Genomic DNA, 24,227 nt, shown 5'->3' on the forward strand with positions numbered 1-24,227 from the left:
TTATTTTATTTTGGTAATCACTTTTGCCATGACAATCTTTACAGACATATTGTGATGATTAGGTAGTATTAAATTTTGATATATAAAGAATCAAAATAGAAAAATAATTAAAAATAAAATTAATACGATGAACATGTTATATATAGATTACGAGCATAGTTAAATGTTTTAAAACATTAGACCTTGTCGTCCTCTGTTGCCAGCTGTAGCACTAATGTTAAGCAGAACTGGTGCTGCCTAACTCGATTATTCCAAAGAAAAAGGGGAAATTTTCACTGTTTTCATTTTCATTTTCGCATAAACGTTGAAAAGACATGAAAAATGTGAGTTAACAAATCTTGTAAAAATAATTTATGGATCAAATGCATAATATTGTGGAATAACTTACAGATTTACTTAAAATTGTCTAGCACACAAATAATATATAAAAAACTGAGTATAATCACAAGTACTATAAATAATAAAAGGTACCCAGAATAACAAGAAGAAAAACAAGTATACATATGTAAGATTTTAATAACTTTCTTGTGACACAGTGAAAATTCCTGTCTCAAATATGACTCTAGCAATTTTTTATCCAAAATCTTAAGATCATGAATTAACAGATTTTCATCTTTATATGATGCTTCACTTTTCATTGTGAGATTTAGACTCACATTTGAATTCCCACTAATTTTCTCCCTCAAGACTGAGTTTTTTCCACATTGGTACACACCCTTTCCAACGAATATTCTTTGTTAGGAAGACTTTCGATATAGAAATCATTGTACTCATTTGAGTCTAACTTAATCACATAAGGATTGATATCAATTTTTACAAAAACTTTAAAAAATGCTTTCCTAAATGAAGAGATATTTAAACGAAAAAATATTTAAACGGTGTTTACTCTATGTTCTTACAAAATATAAGACTATTAAGTAAGGAAAATGTCTTTTTAACAATTTTTTTACAACAACTATGAGAAAATTCGTGATTGATGTGTTTCAAATATAATGACCAATGAAATAGTGACACATAATCAATTGTCAAAAAATTGTTAAGAAAAGTTGTTAACATATTATATTCTATTAAGTAAGTAAGTGTTGTAAAATGATATATAATAATAAAAAAAAGGAAAAAGACTTGTCTGGCTGCGAGTAGCAGACATGAATTTGAACATTGAATATAATGAAAAGAAGAAGAAGGAATATTTGAAGTTTGGCTTTAGGGAGGTGGCTAATGGTAGATGGTGTAAAATGACATCATGGTCATATAAACATTTAATGATTCTGTTTGGTTAATATTTTAGTTAGGACAAATGCGACAAATGTTTGTTTGTTTTTTCCTTCGAAGACCATGTTATTATGCTCCAATACCATCTAAATCAATCACACATATCTTGAAATTACTAATATTTCTACCATGAAAAGAATAAGTACTCATTGGAATTAGATGGCTGAGGGGAGAAAGAATTCCCATATTTTAAAAAAAATAATGATACTTTGATAACATTTTTTTGATAATATTTTAATATCATTTACGTGTCATTCTGTGATTGGTTCAAAATTACTCCACAATCAATAATAATAATCATACACACCAACCAATCAGAGAATGACACGCAGATGATATTAAAATGTTGTCAAAAAAATGTTGTAATAGTATTATTATCCTTTTAAAAATTCGAAATAACCAAAATTTCATATGTATAATATAGAAAGAAAGAAAATATTAATAACATTCTATCAATACTTAAATTAATAAAGATGTCGTTTCACAAATTTTTACAAGATTGAAGTTTCAAATTTGTTTTAAAATTTGGAAACAAAACTCATGTTTGGAATGAAGGAATATATGTAGCAGCTGGAATGTACAGGCATGGAATTAAGAAAAAAAAAACTAATGTTTGAATTTTGTAAAAATAATAATGTAAAAAAAAAACTTATCACAATGTACTATATTCGCTGCTTAGTCTCAGTCTCTTTTGTTAAATTTGTGATGCATTAGGTGGGAAAAAGAAAAGGTTTTAAGGTATCAAATAGCTATTTTTAATTTGTAAGTTTTACATGGTAGTTAAAAAAAACTTAATTAAAATTTAAGCTTTTTATCAATTTCTATATTTTTAATGAACTTTTTATTAATTTTTTAATATATTAAATATCTAAATTTTATATTTTTAATATATTTATCATTATTTAATTTTTCTTATTAAATAGTATGACTATTATTTTATTTTTATTTAAATTATTTGCATTGAAAGAATATGGAATGATTCTTTAGGCATTTCTTTCAATTCTCTTTTGCAAATCCAATGATAAGCAAAATCCTACCACGATAGTATGGATATTGTTCCATTAAAAACTGACAAAATTATGAACAAATAAGCACTATGCATTCTACTTTATTGTTAACATCAATCGATATCTACTTCAAAAAATCTGCAATCACTTGTGTTGTATCTTGTCGAGTTGGGTTAGAGCATTCTGAACCACAGATTATCATATTAGAATATTGGTTTAAATCATTTCTGAATTTTTAATATGTTTTTTATTTTGAGTGTGTATTATTTTTTTCTCTTTAAATTAGATATTTTGTAAATATTTAATTATGTTAAAACTTCTTGTGAAATATTTGGTTTATTTTCTTTTATTTGTGTTTTCTGTTCATATTTTATTTATTTTTCAATTTTAGTAATTTTCTTATTCCATAGTCAGTACACAAATATGGACTTTATAGTAAAATTGGCGTAATTGAGTTGCAAGTGAATCGTTAATGGAAATGCAACATTGTTTTATTTGTTTTAAGAAACCAAATAATGTATGACATATGTGTGAGAAGTGATGTGGCAATTATGACATGGTAATCTGTTACCCTTACCCTTGTCTGAGGCAATGTATATATCACATATAAAAAAGAAAGTACTAAAATAAAAAAAAAATTATATATAAGAAATATGAAAAGAAAAACTAATAATTATAAAGAGTAGTTGTTCTAACATAATTAAACATTTAATAAAATAAGAAAATTGATTTATATAACATCCCATAAATACAGTAATAAACCATACAAATAGAATAATCACATTAATTAACATATCTATTCAGTCTTACACTAAAGCTAAAATACGCTCGTGACCGAACGGCCTTACAAGAAGCGAGTTACAAAATAACGAGATGTACAATAAGCTAACCTGACCGAACGGTTTACAAAGCAAAAAATATCGAACGGTTAAATCAAGAAAAAAAAAGGAAAGTGGTCATTCTAAGACAACTCGCTAAAATAACTAAACTAAACAATTAACCGAACGGACTACTGTTCGGCCTTCACTTCTACATCAACGAGGTTCTCTTCCTCTAAAATTCCTTCTTCCAGCGTCTCCTCCAGTAACGCATCACCATCTGCTCACATCCACACGGATGATCATTGCAAAGACAAGACGGACGTACAGATACAGAACAACACAATGAAAAACGCAGGGTAAGCTTATTTAATTTAATTCAAGTAATAACATGCATTTCTCAACATATCAAACATATCAAATATATTCCAATATACAATTCAATCAATTCCTGATACTAGACTGACTGTCCGGACTGTATGAATTCTGTGTAGTTACGACGTTCGTGCACCCGGATGGTGTAGTAACTGGAAATCCTCATCAGCTGCCACCCGAGGTTAGTCCGTTCCATCCAAAGTACCTCTAAGGACTAGGACCTCCTGCCGTTCCCACACATGACATACTTCCCTCTACTTGAGGATGAGTACTCACGGAACATCAGGATGAATCGCCAGCTAAGCTTTGTCCACATTCATACTTTACAAATTCCAACTTTCATCCAAGAGTCGTTCCTCCCTGGAACGCTCGTTCAAAATCCACAATCGTTTATTCATCTCATATACTGTTCATCATTTATAATCTTTCAATTTGATATCATTTTCGTCATCCATTTCAAGTGCATAAAATAACGAACGTTCAGCCCTCTTCATAACGAGGACGAACATGAGGAACGAGACCGAGAAATCCCCCGTTCCAGAACAGAATAAAACCGACTGCAATAACACCGTATATGACGAACGTTATTTACCACTTGAGTCAGTTGAATGAACTGACTCTCGTAAGTTCAGATCAATACTCAAAGAATAGTTTAAGTACAGAGGCTCTAGGCCGGATCCAATGGATATAGGCCCCTTAAGACGATTAAAGAACCATACTTAGATTAATTCAATTACAGAAACCGACTGCCAGTCAATGACCGAACACGGTAAAAGGATTTACTGAATTTGGACGAACGCTATTTCCACAAGTTTAATAATTAAAGACGAGTACGAGCGTTCGGTATAAGACCGAGCGCCACTCATAACGAACGCTTTGGGTCGAAACCCATCACTGATTTGAACTCGTGATAGAAATATTAATATTAATTAAATATAACACGGGATGGTGAAGAGAGGGTTTAAGAATGACTAAGTGTCCATATATATGTTTACAAGTTTCTCAATTCCTCACATAACACTCAGGCCATCTACGCTTGGCCGAACGCTCAAACGTAGAACTATTATAAAAGGGCGTTCGTCCTCAACTAGAATTCTTCCCAAATGAAAGAATTCAATTTCAAAGAAGTTTACTTAGAAATCACCGAACGGTCAAGGACCGTTCAATGACGAACGTTCATTATCATAGGGAATTTATATTCAAAGTTTCATTTACATTAAACTCATTTCTCAGCATAAAATTTCATATTTTCAAATACTCATATCATAGCATATTTCATAATTCTCATACATCAGCTCATAATCATAACCATATACCAAAAATCAAATATCACAAATTCATGCTTCATACAACTCACAGAACGTCCATACAGCACAATACAAACATACGAATTAAATTGAATAAGCTTCCCTTACCTGGATCAGTGAGTGAACGTCCTAAACGTAAGATTTTGGGTTCGCCCGTCTACAGCTTTCTACCCTCAAAGATCACTTAACTCTTGCAACTAAATCTAACCACATAAAAAATCAAGAATAACTTAGACTATATCCCTGCATGCAACCAGAACTTGGTTTTGCATGTAACCCAAGAACGAACGACTAAGGGAAGAAACTTACCACCTCAAACTTGAAACTTGTTCGGTTTAAGAGGAAGCTTGGGACGCCGGGAATGCTCCTACGGTGCTTGAACGATGATCGGAGCAGAGAAGAGTGAGTTACAGTAGAGAGAGAAGGGGAATTTCTAGAGAGAAGGAGGAGGAAATGGAAAGTCAGAGTTTGGAAGGAGAAGGTGCATGCAGAAGAGAGTGGGCAGGGTTTTTCAGAAATCATGTTTGTTTACCCCACGTCCAAACGGTCGTGCACTCTCCTGTTGACACCTGCACTCCACTAACTGATTTCCGAATCTTCCATTATTGACACCTGGCGTTAGTGCGTCAGAGTTGAGTGCGTTTTTAATGCATATGAGCAGGGTTTTGGGGTGCATTTAATGGGATTAAACAGGTGGGGTTTGGGTGCATTTAACGAGGCCTAACAATTTATGTATCTAATGTTATATATTTAAGTATTTTTAAGTTGAAATATTATGATATAATTTAGAGAATTAAATATGTTTTTTTTCACTTTAAAGTGAAATTAATTTTTTTTTGTTTAAATTTTTCCTACAATTTAATTTTCAAACTTTAAAAATTAATAAATATAATTATATTAACTTAACTACATTACATTTTATTTATGCATCTTTTAAGTTATTTATAATATTTTATATTTTTCAGCTCAAATACTCATATGCAATATTATTTACCATGTAAAAAAAAATAATAACATCGTCATATTAAAAAATCTAATCCATTTATTTATAAAGTTTAAAATCTAAAATATATCAAAATTTTAAATAAAAACAAATTTTAATTTTGTGAATAAATTTATAAACTACCATCATATTTAATCCTAACACTTAAAAATAGGGTAATTCAATTTCAGTGTTTCCTACACTAACAAAACATTCAACCATATGGCAAAAAATATATTCATTATTATGATATAAGTTATATAAGTTATGGAACCAAAAGATAAATATAAAAATATCTTAGTAAATAAATCTACATAATATTAAGGATAAAATATAAATAAAATTAAATATATTTTTATCCTATGAACTTTTATGTAATATTAAATTGCATCTGTGTTATAAATTTTGAAAACCTCAAACATTGTTAATCAATGGATAAAGCTCTCATTATTTACTAATATTAAGAATTTATTATATTTTTGCTTAATATCAATTTTGGTTCCTTTATTAGTTAGTTTTGTTCAAAATGATCCTATTTTTTTTAATGTTCCAAATGGTTTATTCTTTTGTAAAAATTGTTCAATTTGGTCTCTTCTACTTACAGCGTTTAAAATGATATCGGCGTAAAGTCCATAGCCAATATTAAATCAGCTATTTAGTTTTGAAATATGTGACTGTGATGAGACAATGTTAAAAGTTTTTATTTTACTTTTTATATTTTTATTTTTATTTTATTTTTAATAGATTATCATGTTCTTCTTGTTAAACACATCCTCACACCCAAACCACCACTGAAAACTCCAAACCAAATCACAATAGGAAAACCACAATGATCATCCTCTAAACAAAAAGTTTTCACAATCCTAAATCAAAACCCTAGTTCCAAATCGTGAGATAAAAATAGGTAGAGAAGAATAAAGAACATAAACCCCAAATAACATAACCCAATAGTTCAATCCTGATTCGAATAGCTAATTCTATCCAAGCCCTTGCAGCCGGGAAGATGCTGAAAGACGAGATCCTCACATCTTGAAACGTCGCGCCTACCCCTAGAAACTCGCATCGAAGACACTGAAGCACCAACTATCACGAAGAAAGCGCTGCACTTGAACCATTGGAAAACGCCTCTTATTCCTTGCAAAAACAAACCCATGACAGAAAAGGAGAAGGGAGCTTGCCCTTTCAGCCAATCACAACTCCTAATCAGAAAAGGAGAAGACGAAACCTCCTACCTAGCCACTGTTCCTTGCATGACGACGAGTCTCACCCAAAACGCCCAATGCAACGTCCTCATCCTCCTTGTGCCACTAGGATTTGCGAGTTCGAACCAAGATAAAAGAGAAGAAAAAAATTCTATGAAACTCGTATGAGTACACCAAGGTTGGTCTATCTAAAAACCAAAAAACAAAGAGGGAAAAACTTTCTAATTAAGATTTCATGATAGTGAATTGAGAGTTCAATTAAGGTAAAGAAAATTTAATTGTAATAAAGAGAATTTAAATAAGGTTAATGACTTTTAATATTATTAGTAAAAATGACTAAATTAAACTATTTTTCCAAAAGAATGAACTATTTTGAATATCAAGAAAAGTTATGATCGATTTAAATATCTAAAATATATATGAACATTTTTTGACAAAAATAATTAATAAAGAATCGGTATTAAACTTTATATTTTTTTAAGTATTAAACACTTAAAAAAAACATGGATATTTTAATATTGTTATCAAATCTACTTCGTATGCTTTAATATTCAAATTAATGGCTACCTACCTTTTTGATCCAATTATTATGAGTGCATATAAAAATATTGGTGATTGATTAATATTTTTATAAATGGTAACTTTATTTATGGTAAAGAAAAAAAAAAGAGGTTAACTATATAAGAAGAAAAAATTGGGGTACAACTTGTTAAAAAACCTTTTAAAAATGAAATTACTTTAAATTTGTTGAAAATTGTTTATATAAGCCATTATTTTAGGTTATGAAAATGCATTGATGACAAAGTTGATAGTGATTTCCATATTGATAGTGATTCACTTATTGATATAAACAAATACTATGTTTGTGAAATATTGAAGGCACTTGAAAGTTCACGGTGAAGGAAACATAGTCATTATAGATTAAATTAAATAATATTTCAGAAACAAAAAAAAATGTATAATAATCTTTATTGTCAATAAAAAAATATAATTAATTCATAAATTAGATTTTAAATTAGTTTTTAATATTAGCCACCAATGTTTAAGGATTTAGTCTTTAATGTTATGTTTGGATTTGAAGATAAATTTGAAAAATAATTTTGAGGAGAAATAATTTGAAAAATAAATACAACTTCAAAAAAATTTATTTAAATATTTAAATTTTATTACATTTAAATGTTTCATACTTAAGTATTTTTTTACAACTTTACTAAATATTTGCTTTTATAAATTTCTTAAATATTTATTTTATATTAAATTTATTGAAAGTAACATTATTAAAATATGTTATTTTTATAACTTAAACATTTACATATTATTTATAATATTTCAAACAAATTAATTTTACTTATATGAATTTGTATAATATATTCCATTTATTTTTTTATTTAAATTTTGTTAACTTTATTCAGTATTTAAGAAATTAAGAACATGCTTATTAATTATTTTAAAAAAATTGATATTTTATATATCTGTTTAAAATGGAAATCGTTATTAAATAATTGTACATATTTTTATAATTATCTTAAAAGATATTTATTTGAGGCAATAAGTATAAGTTTTAAAGTATTTATTTTATTTTTATTTTTAAATTGAAAAAAGAAACTTAAGTCAGCTAACATAAACAATAGCCTATTTTTAACTGGAAACGAGTTTGTTTCGGTAAATAAAATATCAAAATTGAAAATATATTTTTTCTTTTTCTTTTTAATTTATTCAGGAAAAATTCTTATTTAAATGTTAATTCAAGAGGATGGAAAAGATTGAAATGAGATCACAAAAAACTTTTTATTGTATTATAATTACTAGAACGAAATGTAAAGATAAATTATTTAAAATTTTGAAATAAAAAATATTGATCTTTCTTTCGAACTTTGAAATAGTTAATTTACTGAATTAACTGCTATTTTTTTCTTACTGAATTAGTTTTATTAAATAAAATACATTATAACTTTGTAGTCAAAGATTTTTACACTAGTTACCACCAATAAACTAAATTTTGGATTCAGAATTAAAATATCAATTATCCAAAAATAGGATTTAGATTTTCTAGCTGGCTTCTTTTTTAATCATTCCCATTTAGGATGGTAACAGGTCGGGTCGGGCACGGATAGTGACTACCCGCAACTCGACCCGACAAAAAAAAAAATTCACCCGCTATCCGCAGAGATACCCGGTTAAAAAATATCCGCGAGTATTTTAAAATCCGCGGATACCCGTGGATATCTGCGGATACCCGTGGATATCTGCGGATATCCGCCGCGGATACTCGCAAATATTTAAAAAAAATATATTTTAATAAAATTTAAATAGAATTACAAAAAATATATAAAATATAATATAAATTAAATTAAATGTAAATTTAAATTCAATTTTAATTAAATTTAATCTTGTAAAATATAAATTAATGTTACTTTTTAATTAAATTTAACTTAATAAAATATAAATTAAATTTTTATTTTCATTTTTTGCAGATAGCGGGTATCCGCGGGTACACCCGATCCGTTTATAAGCGGATATTAAAATATTCGCTACCCGCGGGTTGTGGGTAATAAATATCCGCGGGTATCAACTATCCGTCGCGGATTTTATCCGCGAGCGCGGATTTTTTTGCCATCCCTATTTCCATTCTAATGCTGTGTTCGCGTTAAAAGAATTTATTATTCACAATTGTTTGCACAATTTTTAATTTTATGTGTGTTCACTTTAAGACATGTAAAAGGAAAAGGAGTAGATTTGCACATGATTAATTCCATCTTTTGTATCCAACAAAGATTGGATAGGATTTATCTAAAAAAACCAATTTTATCTTTGTAAAACTATATATTTTTCTGATATTTATTGAAAAATGCATATTGCATGGTAGAATAAAAATGTCCCAACTAAATTGAAAAATTCATTTATTAATTTTATTAATAATAATATAATAAAATAATAATAATAATAATTATTATTATAATTTAATGGAATTTTAAAAATTAATTTTTATTTATTTTTGTCTTTATAATAATTTTTATAATTATATATAATATTAACAATTATCATTTTATATTACTTTTATTACTAAAGTTATTTTGATAATCTTTAATTTCTATCCATTAAACTATTTTTTTATCTGTCAGGTAGATCAAATACTACACTTATTTTTAGAAACTTTATTTTCAATTTCACTCTCATTTATCTCCATATTAACTCAAATAAACAATAATTAATTCACTTTTAAATCTTACTCTTAAATCTCTTCAAATCTGTTCACTCACTTTTCCCACATCTTTCCTTGTACAGAGCCTAAATGATGAACAATATAATTCTTCAATTTTTTTTTCTACTTTAGTTCATAATGTATTCATATAATATTTTACAAGCACTTTCCAGAAACAAGAAGATAAAGAGTAATTTTATAAAATGTGTTGGAAATAAAAAAAATGTATTGTTGAAAATATTTTCAACAATTAAATAAAGTTGAGACAGTGTTAAGAGAAGAAAAATCATTTTGAGATAATATAAGACGAACAAACTTGAATATTGTTTCTAAAAGATTATGTATGTTTAAATTATTATTTTTTATATTTTTAATTAATTGCTTATAAAATAATAAAAATTTTATAATCTTTAAAAATGATCATGTGATTGTATATAATAAAACTGTACCTAACACATCATGAACTTTTTTATGCATGTATTTTCACTAACTTTAAATAAAAAGAAATAGGAAGAAAGTGTAAGAAAAGAGGAGGAGAGATGCTTATCGGGTTACCTCGAGTCTTTGAGTCCATACTTTGCTTCATTTGGGTTTTCTACAGTTTAGTAAAAAACTTATTAATTGTTAAAATTAAAAACATAACTAAAAATATAAAATTGAATATAGAAAAAAGTAAATGTCACAGTTTTTAAATATTTAGAGATCAAATCAAAATTTTATTATTTTAAAGACTAAATTATTTCCTATTTACACATTTTACAACCAAAATAGTAACTGTTTAAATATGTTTGTAAATTCTATTTTTTTTTCGAATAATTTAATATTTTTATATTTAATATTAATAAACAAATTTTAATTTTCAAACTTAAAAAAATATAATGATTTAATTAGACAAACATAAGAACAGTTAAGTTAAAAGTTCCTCTGAATTCAAGCATGTTACAGTGTTCTATTGTAAATTTGAAAGAAAAAACATTACTTTCCATCAATTCCAAAATTTACTACATCTTTAAAAATTTAAGATTTTAATATCTTAATTTTAATGACCAAATTTATAAAAATAAAAGTGAATTTTCTTATATTATTATTATTTTTATTATATATATTTTAATTTTAATATTTTTCCGATAATAGAAAAAAAAAAGAAAAAAGAGAATGACGGTATATAAATAGTGGTGGATGGGAATCGAGTAGAGTCCTCTGGTTTTTCTGAGGCCTGTGCTCTTTGAGGGCCATAGCTTGGGACCCTTTGAACCCTAATCTCCACCGAAACCCATTTTCTGGGAAAATTTTCCGGACAAGAAAAAGAGAAGAGGAAAATGCAGAATCATAGGCTGAAGCAGCAGCAGCAACAACAACAACAGGCTCTGATGCAGCAAGCACTTCTCCAACAACAGTCTCTCTACCACCCTGGCCTCCTTGCTCCTCCTCAGGTTGGACCCTACTCTCTCTCTCTCTCTCTCTCTCTCTCTCTTTCTCCTTCTACATCTCTATTTCCGATCATTGTTTTTGATCATATTATGTTGTCTCGATCTTCGAGTTTTGCATTTTATCTTCACGGGATTGATTGCTATGCCTAGGGTTTTGTTGCTGACATTAACTTCTCTTATCCATATAAGAAGCTGGTTTTTCATTCTTTTTTAGTTTTCTCCATTTTTTTTACTTGATGTCTAGTAGTGATGTGTTGGTCTTGTGGATAAACCTAATTGTGGAGTTATTTGGTTTGCCTGCCGTGTGAGGAGGGTTTTGCATTAGTCGGTCCAACTCATCAGAAACATGTGTGGTGGGAAATGAAACTTTTGGGTTGAGTAATGTTATTCTGAAGTATAAAAGGATGTTGTGTTTTTTCTTTTGGGGTGGTCAATGTCTATAAACTTATGTTGAAGTCATTTTGTTTCTGAAACATCTTTTTAAGTAACTGAGAATCAAGCATTGGACAATGAGTAATGGTTAATGAACCACTTGTCATCTCAGACTCTCTGGAGGAATTTCAAGTAAAAAATGATTTGAAGTGTCCTTCTTTGCTTCCTTTTCTGGCGGTTTTGTTTTTGTCTCTGTGGTCTTAGGTTGTGTTTGAAATAACATCCAAAATGTAACCAATAATTTATTTCAATCCATCAATACTGCAACTTCTCAATTTTGTGTCCTAGAACTGTAGTTGTTTGGGAAGTGGTTATCCAAACATGCTCATAGTCGAGTAATAGAGTTTAGGTGGGCAAGCTTGCCATGTTATAAACAGTATTAACTACAGTTCTACATGTAAGAAACAAATCATTAATTTATTAAACTGATTAATATAGTCAAGTTTATTAATTTTAAGAATTTACAATTTTAAATTTTATTTCAGAAATACTCATAATGAAGTAGTGGTCATATATTTAATGACTATACTTGTATATACTGGTAAGTCAAGGAGTGAGTTTTTCAAACTATATATGTGACTTGACCTAAATTGTTTACAGATTTCACAATAAATCAAGTGTATAAAATAAAGTTAACAATTAATACATTTGAAATGGGTTTATGCTTCCTATATATTGGGCAAACAATTGCATCTATATGTTTCTTAACTAGAGAAGGTATGTTTTTATTGAAAGTTTATTTGGGAAATGAATCTGAATGGTCGAGGGGGGGTTATTGTCTGATTTCATTTAGATGTTTCTAAAATATAAAGTAGATTTAGTATTGTTTTATTGTGGGTTTTTTCCCTTACTGCATTGGTATTAATTTGTATTTTACTATGTACTGAGTGGTTTGGGTAGCTATGGAAACATTCTCGTTAACTTTTGTCAGGCTTAGCAATTAACTCATGCATGCAATTTTTTGGTACTAGTTGGGCTACATGCTTTCTTCATTCCCATTCACCCCAGTAATGTTTTGTCATACTTGTATTGGTAGATGCAATACAAATTTTCTCTCTTGATTTGCCCCCCTTTTCCTTTCTTTCCTTTTTCACTTCTTCATTTTGCAGATTGAACCAATTCCAAGTGGAAATCTGCCTCCTGGTTTTGATCCAAGTACTTGCCGCAGTGTGTGAGTGTTTGTCTAGACAATTTTTTTTTTCTCCTTTTATTCTTTTATTTTATATCCCATTTTTGTTTGTTTCATGATTGTGATTCAAACAATCTTAGGCTACTTTGATTTTCTATTTACTTCTTTTCAAATAACGATTGGTGTTAAATGCATTTGACCATGCTTAAAAGCAATTTTAGTGTGCCAAAATTATCTGTATGTTATTTTTTAATTTTTTATTCTATTACTAATATTAATTACTGTGTTCCGTAAATTTTTCTTATCTTTGTTTTTTTTAAATTTATAGCTTCCTTATCTTTGAGAAAATGCAGGTATGTTGGGAACATCCATACACAGGTAACTGAACCTCTTTTGCAAGAAGTTTTTGCTGGTACTGGCCCAGTTGAAGGTTGTAAACTTATCAGAAAGGAGAAGGTATATCTTTTTAGCTTAGTTATTTTGAATTTTTATAATTGCTGATAATGGAGCTTTATAGCTATCATCTGGTGCCTTTGTTTTGCAGTCATCCTATGGATTTATTCATTACTTTGATCGCAGATCTGCTGCTCTTGCCATATTATCTCTTAATGGAAGGCATCTGTAAGTGTTTTTCTTTACAAGTTAAACCAATTTTAATTTCCATTCAAAATTTAATTCAATGTTTTGCAGATTTGGCCAGCCTATCAAAGTTAATTGGGCATATGCCAGTGGCCAGCGAGAGGACACATCAGGTTGGTTCAGATTTTAAATTAAATAAATTGATATTAATGTTTAAACTAAGTCCCATCCTTTGGGATCTTTTGACTCTTATATACCGTGCTCTTTTATTTGCAGGTCATTACAATATTTTTGTTGGTGATCTAAGTCCTGAGGTCACTGATGCTACACTATTTGCATGCTTTTCTGTCTACACCAGTTGTTCGTAAGTTTCACTCATGATTTCTTAGTAAAACAGTCATCCTCTGTGTATTTCATTTTGAATCATTCTATATCAATCCAAAATAGAGAAAAATTATACTTCTCTCATGATATTTTTTCAAGTTCGATTGTAATGTAGCTTGGCTCATCAATTATTTATTTTGGTGGCCCAGAGATGCAAGGGTTATGTGGGATCAGAAGACTGGGCGTTCAAGAGGATTTGGATTTGTTTCATTCCGCAGTCAACAGGTCCAACTTTGGTTCTTAAACTCTTGAATATTTTAAGGAACAAGGCTCTATGATGATTTTGACTTGGTATTTTTCTTAATTTTTTGTAGGATGCACAAAACGCTATAAATGATTTGACTGGTAAGAAATTTGTTATTAACTTGACAATCTTAGACTTGAACCACTTTAAATTCAGATTAATCTCCAATGATTTTTCAAAACCACTTGATGCAAAATTGATGTTACAGCAAGGAATTGTGCATTGAGTTTCTTCTATAGGAATTGATATCTTGACTTGTAGTGTTCTTTTTGTATTTTACATTCTAGACGGAAAATTGTATTGTCGAATTTTTAGAACTACCTCTTACGAGTATATGCATTTTGTAATTGCACGAGTCACAGGCTCACATGTTCTTTCTTATGCACATGTATTTCTTGTTTTGGTCCAAAAACAATTTACGTTGTCCTTCAGGTAAATGGCTTGGAAGTAGACAAATACGCTGTAACTGGGCAACTAAAGGTGCTGGTGGTATAGAAGAGAAGCAAAACTCAGATGCAAAAAGTGTGGTGGAACTAACAAATGGCTCATCTGGTCAGTATGACATTGTTTGCGAAACAATGATAGAGATCATTGAATTAAAATATTTTATTTTTAGCTTCTCTAATTCTTGATTAGAGGGTGGATGTGGGTGGTTTCTAGCATTTTGTTGCAACCTTCGTACTTGTCAGTTTTATCATTTTTTTTTCGAGCATTAATTTTAATATCTGGACCCTTATTCGTATAAGGCTTTCTTATCTCTTTTAGAAATAAGATGTTTTAGAAACTAAAATACGAATGCTTAGTCATTGAACATGAATTTGTGTTTTTATGTCTTTTATGCATATAAATATTATCTTTTATTAATGATTTGAATCAATTCATAATACAATTCGAATGATTCGAAAAATAGGTCTTCCAATTCACAATGTGTACCCTGATTCAACTATCATGCCTCAGAATGATTTTATGAATGATTGAGCTTGTACAAGTTGTTGTCTGTTTTCCCAGTGAACTATGTTATATAGGCATGATTTAACCAACATGTTTTATCCTATTTGTCCAGAAGATGGTAAAGAGGTTTCTAATAGTGATGCTCCTGAGAATAATCTTCAGTATACAACGGTTTATGTGGGTAACCTTGCTTCAGAGGTAAAGAACTTTATCTGTCTTTTTTTATTAGAGCAGTACAATTTCGTTAAACACCATTTGCTTGAAAAGTTTGCGAGCTTATTATGATTTATGCACAAAAGCAATAATTTTGAACGTCATTGCCTATATTTGCATTGCCCAAACATCACTTATTACCTCTATTAGCTTTTTTTATCACTTTTGACTATTCGGTTATAAATGTAAGAATATATAAGCTTCCAAATACTTTCCTTAACACAACTTTCATGTGTACTTGTGTGCTGTTATGTTGACTTCTATAGCAATATCTGGTGCTATTTTATTCATTATGACCTTGGTGATTCACAGGTAACTCAACTCGATCTCCATCGCCACTTCCATTCTCTTGGGGCTGGCGTGATAGAGGAGGTTCGTGTCCAGCGTGATAAAGGGTTTGGTTTCGTGAGGTACAGTAATCATGCTGAAGCAGCTCTGGCTATTCAGATGGGGAATGCCCAGTCTCTTCTTCTTGGAAAACAAATTAAGGTGTGGATCTCATTGAACTTTTGATGCTGTTGCTACTTGCTCTGTAATTTTTCTGTACCTTGTTGTGGGTCATGGTTCTTATCGTTGGCATACTTTGCTGGCTCTAACTTTGCTTTGTATATTTTGTTGTTTTAATTCTTTTCTTTTCACTGGGAGAGGGACAGGGACGGGGGAATTGCTTAGCTTGATTTCCTCTTTTAGTCTGTCATGAGTTACCTCCAACTCACCGAGTCAGAATCCATCCTGTGGTGTGTTTGAAATCTACAATTGAATTTGAACCGCTGACATTTATACCATTCTGTTCTGGTGTTTCCCTGTTGTGTATGGTAGTTTCTTGCATATTATTTTGTTAATTGTCTGGACCTTTGAGGCTTAAGCTACTTTTTTTACCATATCTTCATTTCCTACGAACCCTTTTGGCCCCTCTCCTATTCATTTCTTTTAGTTTATTTTATACTTCATTTTATTTTGATCAGGTGGTTTTTGAATAACGGGTTTCAAATTTTCAATGAATTTAAAATGCATAGGAATTTAACTACTTAAAGTAAATTGCTTTCATTTATAAAATATTAGTTTGGATAAAGCTATTGAAGTTCTTTCATTTGATAAAGTGGTTTAATTTCTGTCACTGTAAGTGTTATTTTGCATTTTGCATGAAAAGATTTCTGCAAAATTTCGGTTATTTTAAGAACTCTTCAGAGGTTTTTGTCAAACAAGTAATTATTAATTATCAAAATTCTCAACTTTCCACCTCCGAACACTCCCAGTTTGCATATTACACTGCAATTCTGACTATTATTATTTTGTTAAAAATGTAGTGCTCTTGGGGGAGCAAGCCCACTCCACCTGGAACTGCTTCAAATCCCCTTCCCCCACCTGCTGCTGCATCTCTGCCTGGGCTGTCTCCAAACGATCTTTTGGCATACGAGCGACAACTAGCCATGAGTAAGATGGGGAGCGTGCATGCTGCCTTGATGCATCCCCAAAGCCAACATTCTCTTAAACAAGCAGCGGCCATTGGAGCCAGCCAAGCAATATATGATGGTGGGTTCCAGAATGTTGCAGCTGCACAGCAAATGATGTATTACCAGTAACACTCCGCGCTTCTCTTGATGTGGTTTATGCAACTATTATATATCCTGCCTGCTGCACATTGATTCCTGTTAAACTTTAGGGAGCTTTTACATTTTACCCTTTTTCACTTCACGGTGGTTTGGTAGTTACACCTGCCATATTAGATAATTATGAGCAAACATTTGTATGGGTTTGTATCATGTATGCGGTTTTCTACTTAGTAGTGATGAGTGTTTATGATTTTAATAGGGATTGTCTACCCTGACATTTTTCTTCTCACACCCATTTGGGTGTTACTATGCGATGCTTGTCATCAATATCATCATCCTGTCTATAGATGCTGTTATGTATTTATTAAATATTTCAATGCACAATCACTCTGCTAGTCGTAAGGTGGGTGTGGCTTCTTCGTTCTACCACTAATAACTAAACCCAAATGAACAATTTACTTTCTCTAAAGTTTTTACCAAATCATATTTATGTCACAGATTTTTCTTTACGTATCTATTGTTTCTCTTTCCCCCCGATGATTTTAATGTAATAACTTGATTTTAAACTATTAAATTATTTTTATTTTAAATGTAAAAGTTAGAAGAAAATCTTAATTTTTATAATTAAGTTTATATATTATAATATTACATGTACTAGAATTTTAGTCTTTTGTTTAGATAATGTATGGAGAGCGGGAAACTCATTAATAACTTTATAAAAAATAGTACAATAAAGTAAAGTTAAATATAATTTAGAAAGTTTTAAAAACTCGTGTACTAGAAAGTTTTATAACTTACATTAGTTATTAGAGTTCTCTGAAATTTAATGGCACACTTTTTTATAAGATTGTTAATAAATTTGTATTCTGTTATAAAAATTAAATGAACTCTTTAAGATACCGAAATTTTTATTGAAGACAAAAAATTGTATTAGAAATCTTGGTAAAATTATTTCATCATAAAAAATATTCCAGTAATGTATTTTTAAAATTTTCAAAGAACAAAAAACAAAGAAAAAGAAGTCTTGCTTTCGTTTTAACAGTTAGTTCAATTGATTGTTTTACTTTTCAATCATTAATTATAACTATTCTTAATTAATTTTTAAAATGTTCTTTTTATCATCAGTCAAATTTAAAAATATGTTTAATTAAGTTTAAAAAATATTCATGCTCAGACAATATGCAATTTTCTCTTTTTATAAACTAATTTACTCTTATTTTTTCTATTCAAAATTATTAATACATTATTTCTGTCTAAATTATCGAGACTTAATTATTATAATTCCGGAATATGAATGTTTTAAGAAAAGTATTAGAGAACCGTATATCTACCAACATCAATTAAAATAAATTATATATTTTAAGGTTTGAATTCTTTAATAAACTTCAAGTTTTTAGAGGTATTTGGGAATTCAGTAGAAAAGAAGGAAATTGAAACCATGCTCTCCGCCACATACAACTATAGCGCCCGCTCGAAGAAATCTCTCTCAGCATTCATTCTCTCGTTCTGTTCACTGTCTCTCTGAGAACGCTATCTCTCGTCAAAGGATTCATCTTGATCCAGGTTTTTTTTTTTTCCAGTTTGTTAATTTATGTTTTCTTCTTTATTTCGTTAAATCTCATATAATTGCCCTCCTTTAAGGTCTCCAAGACGGGCACTAGGTTTCGCCCCAAGTCAATTCCCCAATCTCTCGAAGGCGCATCTCACAATTCCAAGTCTCAGGTAAGGTCACCAATGCGCAACCGTTTCGATTCGATTTGATATTCCTATAAGCAATCGCAATTTGAGTTCGGCGTCTCTCGATTAATTCACACTTTTCTGTTTTTCTTGTCATGTGCATGATTTTGCTGTTCTACGTGTTTTTCTTAAACCATTTTTGGGAGAGGTGTTCAACTACATTAAATGTGCCTAACTCAACTGATTTTTTTATACCTATGGAAGAAAATAGAAAAGCTGCATTTATTTATTTATTTATTTTCAAAGGTGATTGATGTTTCATCCAGTGTTATTTTTCGTTTCGTAGAGATTATTACACACAAAAGTAATGAAGAAGTAGTTGCGCTAAGGAATTTATGGGGAGGAGGTTAGATGTCAAAATCATTGTCTACTAACAAAGCTTTAAAGTCTTTTGTTTTATTGCCACTATTTGGTTACAATGTAGAAAAGTAAATAAGTTGCATCAATTGGTTGGATTGGCTAATGCCGCACAACCATAAAACTGATACGTATCTGTTCTTCTGATTTTCCAGCTTTGGGGATGGGATCTAATAATAATACGTGAGTTTTCTGGATTTAGTTGGCTCAGTGATTCGTAGATTATTCTATTCTTTTAAGGATATATAACCCTGTCTTATGTTGCAATTGTCTGGCATAGTAACTCTAGTTTGATTAATAATTTCGGTTGAAAAATCAATGTGAACAATGGAAATTGTTACATCTTTGGAGTTTTTTTTGTTGAGTTCTGTCATGGATTTTTTCTCCGGTCATCTAGATAAGAGATCTATTTCATTTGTGATTTTGACTTACTGTTTAGACCATGTTTAGGTTATATTCCCTTGATCTTTGGGATTTTTTACTCAAAACACAATCATTCCATAGTTACAATCGTATATTTGCGTTTGAATGTTTTGTGTACACAGTTTCCAGACTTAGTGTCATCAAGAACGATGAGCATCTTGCAAGGGAAACGGAAGCGCCAAGACCTGGCTTCTGCACTCTCTGCGTCGATGACGAACGAGGAGCGGGTGATTTACAATATCATTCGCGGGAAGAAGGAGATGGGGATATGGCAAGGGGACATCAAAAGAGAAACCAACATCCCTGACAGCATATTGAAGAAATCGATCAAGTTGCTAATCTCCAAGACTCTTATCAAGGAAGTTGTGAACATCCAAAACAAGTCCAAGAAGGTGTTGATGGCCATGGAATTCGAGCCCTCTAAGGAGATCACTGGTGGAGAGTGGTATACCGAAGGCAGGCTCGACACACAGCTCATCGATGCTCTGTCTGATGTCTGCTTGAAGCTTATTTCTCGGAAAAAGATCGCTACCCGCGATGCAATCCTCGAGTGGACTAGAACCTTAGGAAATGAGGTTTTTCCTGGTGGAGTCAGTCCAGGACAGGTGGAACAAATTTTGAAAGTTTTGGTTATGGAAAATAAGTTACAAGAGGTGAACAGCACTGGCTTTGGGGATTTTTCATCTGTTCCTGCTGGTGAAGTTTGTTTTAGGTTGGCGAAAAAGGTAGGCACCAATGTTAAAGTTGGTGCCATGGCTTCTATTCCTTGTGGGGTTTGTCCTAGGATTAAATTTTGTACACCCAATGGTATTATATCCCCAACAAATTGTCAGTATTATCAGAAATGGTTGGACTTTTAATTGTGTGTTATCCCCAGTTCTTTCTTAGTTTTAGGTTTTTTATACGGCACTTTTTAGTTTTGACTTTTGGGTTTCTTCTACTATATAATCAATCTTTTTGATTTTTTTTTCCTCAATGTGGTGCTTCAAAAGTAATTGATTTTCCTTTGCATTAAAGTGAAGTTCTTTTGTTGTGTTTTGTTCAATAAATTGGAGACATATGCTTGATAAATTGGAGACATATGCTTGATAAATTGAAGATGTATGCTTGATAAATTGGAGATGTATGCTATCTTCATTCAGTATTTTTTTTTTCAAACGCCTACTGATAGACATACATAATATATTCTTTCAAACAAATTATGAGTTCAGTTTAACCATTTAGGTTTTCTGATCCAGATAGTTACAAAGTATTTTTAATATATTATCTATTATGAATTTATAAACTTCAACAATGCACCATACCTTTTCCATTATTTTCATGCCATGGTATGACTTATTCGGCAGCATAAATAAAATTTTGAAACTTAGGCTGCACAACAGGTATTATCATACCATTTTTTGAGCTTGAATAGGATATGTTGTAACTTAATTTCCTTGTCTCAGGTGGGTTTCCTCGGTTTCAATCTGGAGTTCAATTGGAAATATACCATTTGGATGTTTTGTATTATGGCTTGAGATGCCTAATCCTCCGCTGGGAGGGGTATGTGAGATTGCACACTGAGTAAGAATATGATCAAATTATAGTATATAAGTGAATGCTAACTTCATTTTACAAATTAGTGTTATGAGGTTAAGTTAGATTTAAAAACATACAATCACCAGGTAGAGACTTTTGTAAATAACAGACAACAGATTGTTTTGAAACAGAACTCAAATGATGAAGTAAAAAGGTTTAAAACCCTATAATGTTTCATCTTCCTAAAATGGGGGAGATATCACAAAATATTTTAAAGGGTTGGAAAATTCATTATAGCATCTGTATGCAATGATGTGATACAATAGTCTTAGCCCCCAAGCTGCTACATCCTGTTCTTTAGGGAGCTATCGACTAGCCTGCCATTCACAAAGCTTTACGTTAAAATTCCCACTGTATAATTGCAGAACTTTGAGGCTCTGCATCTCTCAATGCCCAAAGCCCTCAATCATCTCAAAATGACAAGACGAAATTCCTCTCACTCCCTCTTCTATTTGCATACAGCTACAAGTCTTATAGCATAAACCCACCCTCAACGGGTTTGATTAGCTACCGGAACATTTACATATCACATTCTATTTCTTAGACTCACATAACTAACTGCTTACCTAACTTTATCTTCCAAGGATTGATGGTGGAATTTCAATTACTTATTGTTCAGTGTTGTACTTTCTTATTACTTAACCTTGAAGGAAAACTTGGAAAATATAATTAGACCAAGCAACTTAATTAATCAACTTAAACTGAATATTGGTTTTCATGGACCAAAATTTTTCTCTTTTAAAGATGCTTTACCATGTCTATTTAATCTTTTTATGTCTTTCTTGACTTTTACTGTTGAAAAATTTTATATTGTTTGACATTCCATTTTTACGTAGAATTCCACATTTGATTCATGTATGATGGTTTTAGTGTGTCATTTCTTAATCATAGTCTCTGTTTTTGGTTTCCTTAGCCAAGTATGGAGCTTTATTGAATTTATCATAATGTCATGTTGAAGGTTTGCTGGTCACATAAGGCTTTTTTCCTTGTCTGTGTTTTTTGATTGGAGCTTCTCCAGAATTGATTCCTCACCTTTTCTGACATTTCTTTGTCACTGTATCTTTTAGGAATACATTCTTTAGTCTTTTTGTTGAATGTTGGGTGTGACTGTAACCTAGGTATTTAAACTAGACCAATTTTTGGTGATTAATTTTATAGTTTAAATGCGTATTCTATGCTACTATTTGTTACATTTGGGTTGATTGCAATGCGATTATTTTTAAGTAGGTTTCTTTGGCCCAGCATTTGAAATGGGATAACATTACATGACCTGCTGTTATTTGGTGTAAATACATAATACTTCTGTTGTTTTATTTACCTTTTATTCACTATGAATGACTCGATATCCTCCAAATTTCTCTTGCATTCTCTTCTGTTCATATTAAGGATTTTCTTATTTTACTTTCTATAAAAGAATTGAGAAACAAACCATGGGGATTATTTGAAGGCTTTATAGGACGTTAATACCTCTGGGTGGGTGCATCAACTTGGCTTATATGGATTTTGATCCCCACTAAACATGTCTGAGTGGCAGGATTTAAAACGATTAGAGTTTGAGTGAAATATGTCTACATGGTAGACATAGTTAATCCTTGAATGATAGATTCTAATTCTAATGTGTTTCACTCCATGTGAATATGAAGAACTGTTTTGTTTATTAGTTTTTTCCATTGTACTATCATTGTTGGAAGCCTTATTTACAGTGTATCACCTAACCTTGCAGTCAGCATGCTGGGCAATGGCAAAGTCTTGGATAGATGTGCAAGTGGACTTGGAAATCACTCGTTCACAGCCAGGGGGAATTGTTCAACATTTGGATATGTAGTTGATGGATATCAATGCTTCTTCAAATTCAAGAATCAATGCTGCAAAACCGTCTAGTAGTTTGGATATCTACATACTGTGGAAGTCTGGAAAACAATTACTCTAGAGTAAAGGAGATGGAGACTTTGTTGGGCTCAAGAGAGTGTGTATCTATATACTCAAGCCTCATGATTCAAGATACACTTTCTTGGACTCAAACCTTGTGCAAATTTTGATTTCATGTAGAACCAAGGAGGTTTCAGCTTGGGTGGGCTATCTTAGTCTTAGTAGTGTTGACTAGGTCTAGCTTTGGACTAGTGACTTGAAGGTATTGAAGTCAAGAATCATGGAAGGTTTTGTGGAGGCTTGGGAGAGGAGGCAACTTTGAGGTTTGTGTTGTAGAAGCTCATTTGGCTTGGTTTTTGGTACCTTGACTTCATATGGATAGGGAGAGAGCTATGGAGTGAGTATTTGGTGTGGATTAGAGTAGGTTTTCTTGGTATTTAGTTATGGTGGCCATGGTAGCTTCTTAGTTAGAGTGTGGCAATATTTATGGTGGTGACTTGGGGTGGTTTCCATGGTGGTTCTTGGGGGCCAAGGATTGTTTAGGAATTATAAAACATAATACCTACTTGTCCATTCTGTATATCTCAGTTTTTGAGCCAATGACATTTCATTACATGAAATATAATAGAGAAGAGAGCCTGCACCTCCCAAGCTTTCTTCCTATACCTCCAATTTTTTCACCTTCAATTTTTTCATAATGTAAAAATTATCTATGGTAAAACTTTTTATTTTGGAAGTCGACTTTGATAAAATCAGATTCTGTCTTCATCGAATTTTGAAATAGATTAATTTTATTTTTTTAATTATTTAATTTTTTTAATAATAGATTTATAATTCATATACAAAATTATTAATCAAATGAAAATAAATAAAACATATAGATCAAGTATAAAATAAGATAAATTTTAAAATAAGAAAACTTGAAGGTGTGGAAAAAAAACTCCCACGCAGAAGCTATGTTGACTCAAAGGAAAAATAGCTCTTATTTTATTAATTTGGGCATCAGTGAATGCTCATCTTTTCATAATCAATTATCCTTAATATTATTTGTTTTTGAATCTGTCTTCAGTTACAATTTTATTCTTAAAATATCCATTTTAATTGGTTTAATATTCGGTAATATTAATTTTCCATTTTAATCGGTTTAATATTTCGTAATATTAATTTTCCTAGCTTACAAGTA

General features: G+C 30.7%; 2 protein-coding genes across 7 annotated transcripts; both read left to right on the forward strand.

Moving 5' to 3' along the window:
- The first annotated feature begins 11,345 nt into the window (after window positions 1–11,345).
- On the forward strand, window positions 11,346–17,426 carry LOC108347591 (oligouridylate-binding protein 1B). 2 transcript variants are annotated; one of them, XM_017586940.2, is made up of 12 exons: window positions 11,346–11,598; window positions 13,137–13,198; window positions 13,510–13,612; window positions 13,701–13,777; window positions 13,847–13,908; window positions 14,012–14,099; window positions 14,269–14,344; window positions 14,434–14,464; window positions 14,796–14,915; window positions 15,427–15,512; window positions 15,840–16,016; window positions 16,835–17,426. In XM_017586940.2, the coding sequence occupies exons 1-12, from the start codon at window positions 11,485–11,487 to the stop codon at window positions 17,108–17,110; spliced, it is 1,272 nt and encodes a 423-aa protein (XP_017442429.1). In that variant the 5' UTR covers window positions 11,346–11,484; the 3' UTR covers window positions 17,111–17,426. The 2 variants fall into 2 exon arrangements, with proteins under 2 accessions (XP_017442429.1, XP_017442430.1); XM_017586941.2 differs by having other exon boundaries at window positions 15,430–15,512.
- Window positions 17,427–18,466: 1,040 nt separating this feature from the next.
- LOC108347731 (DNA-directed RNA polymerase III subunit RPC6) lies at window positions 18,467–23,729 on the forward strand. Of its 5 annotated transcripts, none has more exons than XM_052868516.1 (5): window positions 18,467–18,643; window positions 18,722–18,802; window positions 19,720–20,309; window positions 21,043–21,160; window positions 22,899–23,729. In XM_052868516.1, exons 3-4 carry the CDS (start codon window positions 19,747–19,749, stop codon window positions 21,158–21,160), a joined length of 681 nt encoding a protein of 226 aa, XP_052724476.1. In that variant the 5' UTR covers window positions 18,467–18,643; window positions 18,722–18,802; window positions 19,720–19,746; the 3' UTR covers window positions 22,899–23,729. The 5 variants fall into 5 exon arrangements, with proteins under 5 accessions (XP_052724476.1, XP_052724474.1, XP_052724477.1 ...); XM_052868514.1 differs by having other exon boundaries at window positions 21,043–21,139; XM_052868517.1 differs by having other exon boundaries at window positions 18,469–18,643; window positions 19,720–20,322.
- Window positions 23,730–24,227: the final 498 nt, after the last annotated feature.

This window comes from Vigna angularis, chromosome 9 (assembly GCF_016808095.1).
Source record: "Vigna angularis cultivar LongXiaoDou No.4 chromosome 9, ASM1680809v1, whole genome shotgun sequence".
In the NCBI taxonomy this organism is placed as follows: domain Eukaryota; kingdom Viridiplantae; phylum Streptophyta; class Magnoliopsida; order Fabales; family Fabaceae; genus Vigna; species Vigna angularis.

Bases quoted from the DNA above. Each gene is read 5' to 3' on its own strand.
- LOC108347591 (XM_017586940.2), top strand. From the start codon at position 11,485: ATGCAGAATCATAGGCTGAAGCAGCAGCAGCAACAACAACAACAGGCT. The intron at 14,345-14,433 runs GTCCAACTTTGG...AATTTTTTGTAG, and splicing joins TTTCATTCCGCAGTCAACAG to GATGCACAAAACGCTATAAA. The intron at 16,017-16,834 runs GTGTGGATCTCA...TTAAAAATGTAG, and splicing joins TTCTTGGAAAACAAATTAAG to TGCTCTTGGGGGAGCAAGCC.
- LOC108347731 (XM_052868514.1), top strand. From the start codon at position 19,747: ATGAGCATCTTGCAAGGGAAACGGAAGCGCCAAGACCTGGCTTCTGCA. The intron at 20,310-21,042 runs GTTGGCGAAAAA...TCCTTGTCTCAG, and splicing joins GCTGGTGAAGTTTGTTTTAG to GTGGGTTTCCTCGGTTTCAA. The intron at 21,140-22,898 runs GTATGTGAGATT...CTAACCTTGCAG, and splicing joins CTAATCCTCCGCTGGGAGGG to TCAGCATGCTGGGCAATGGC.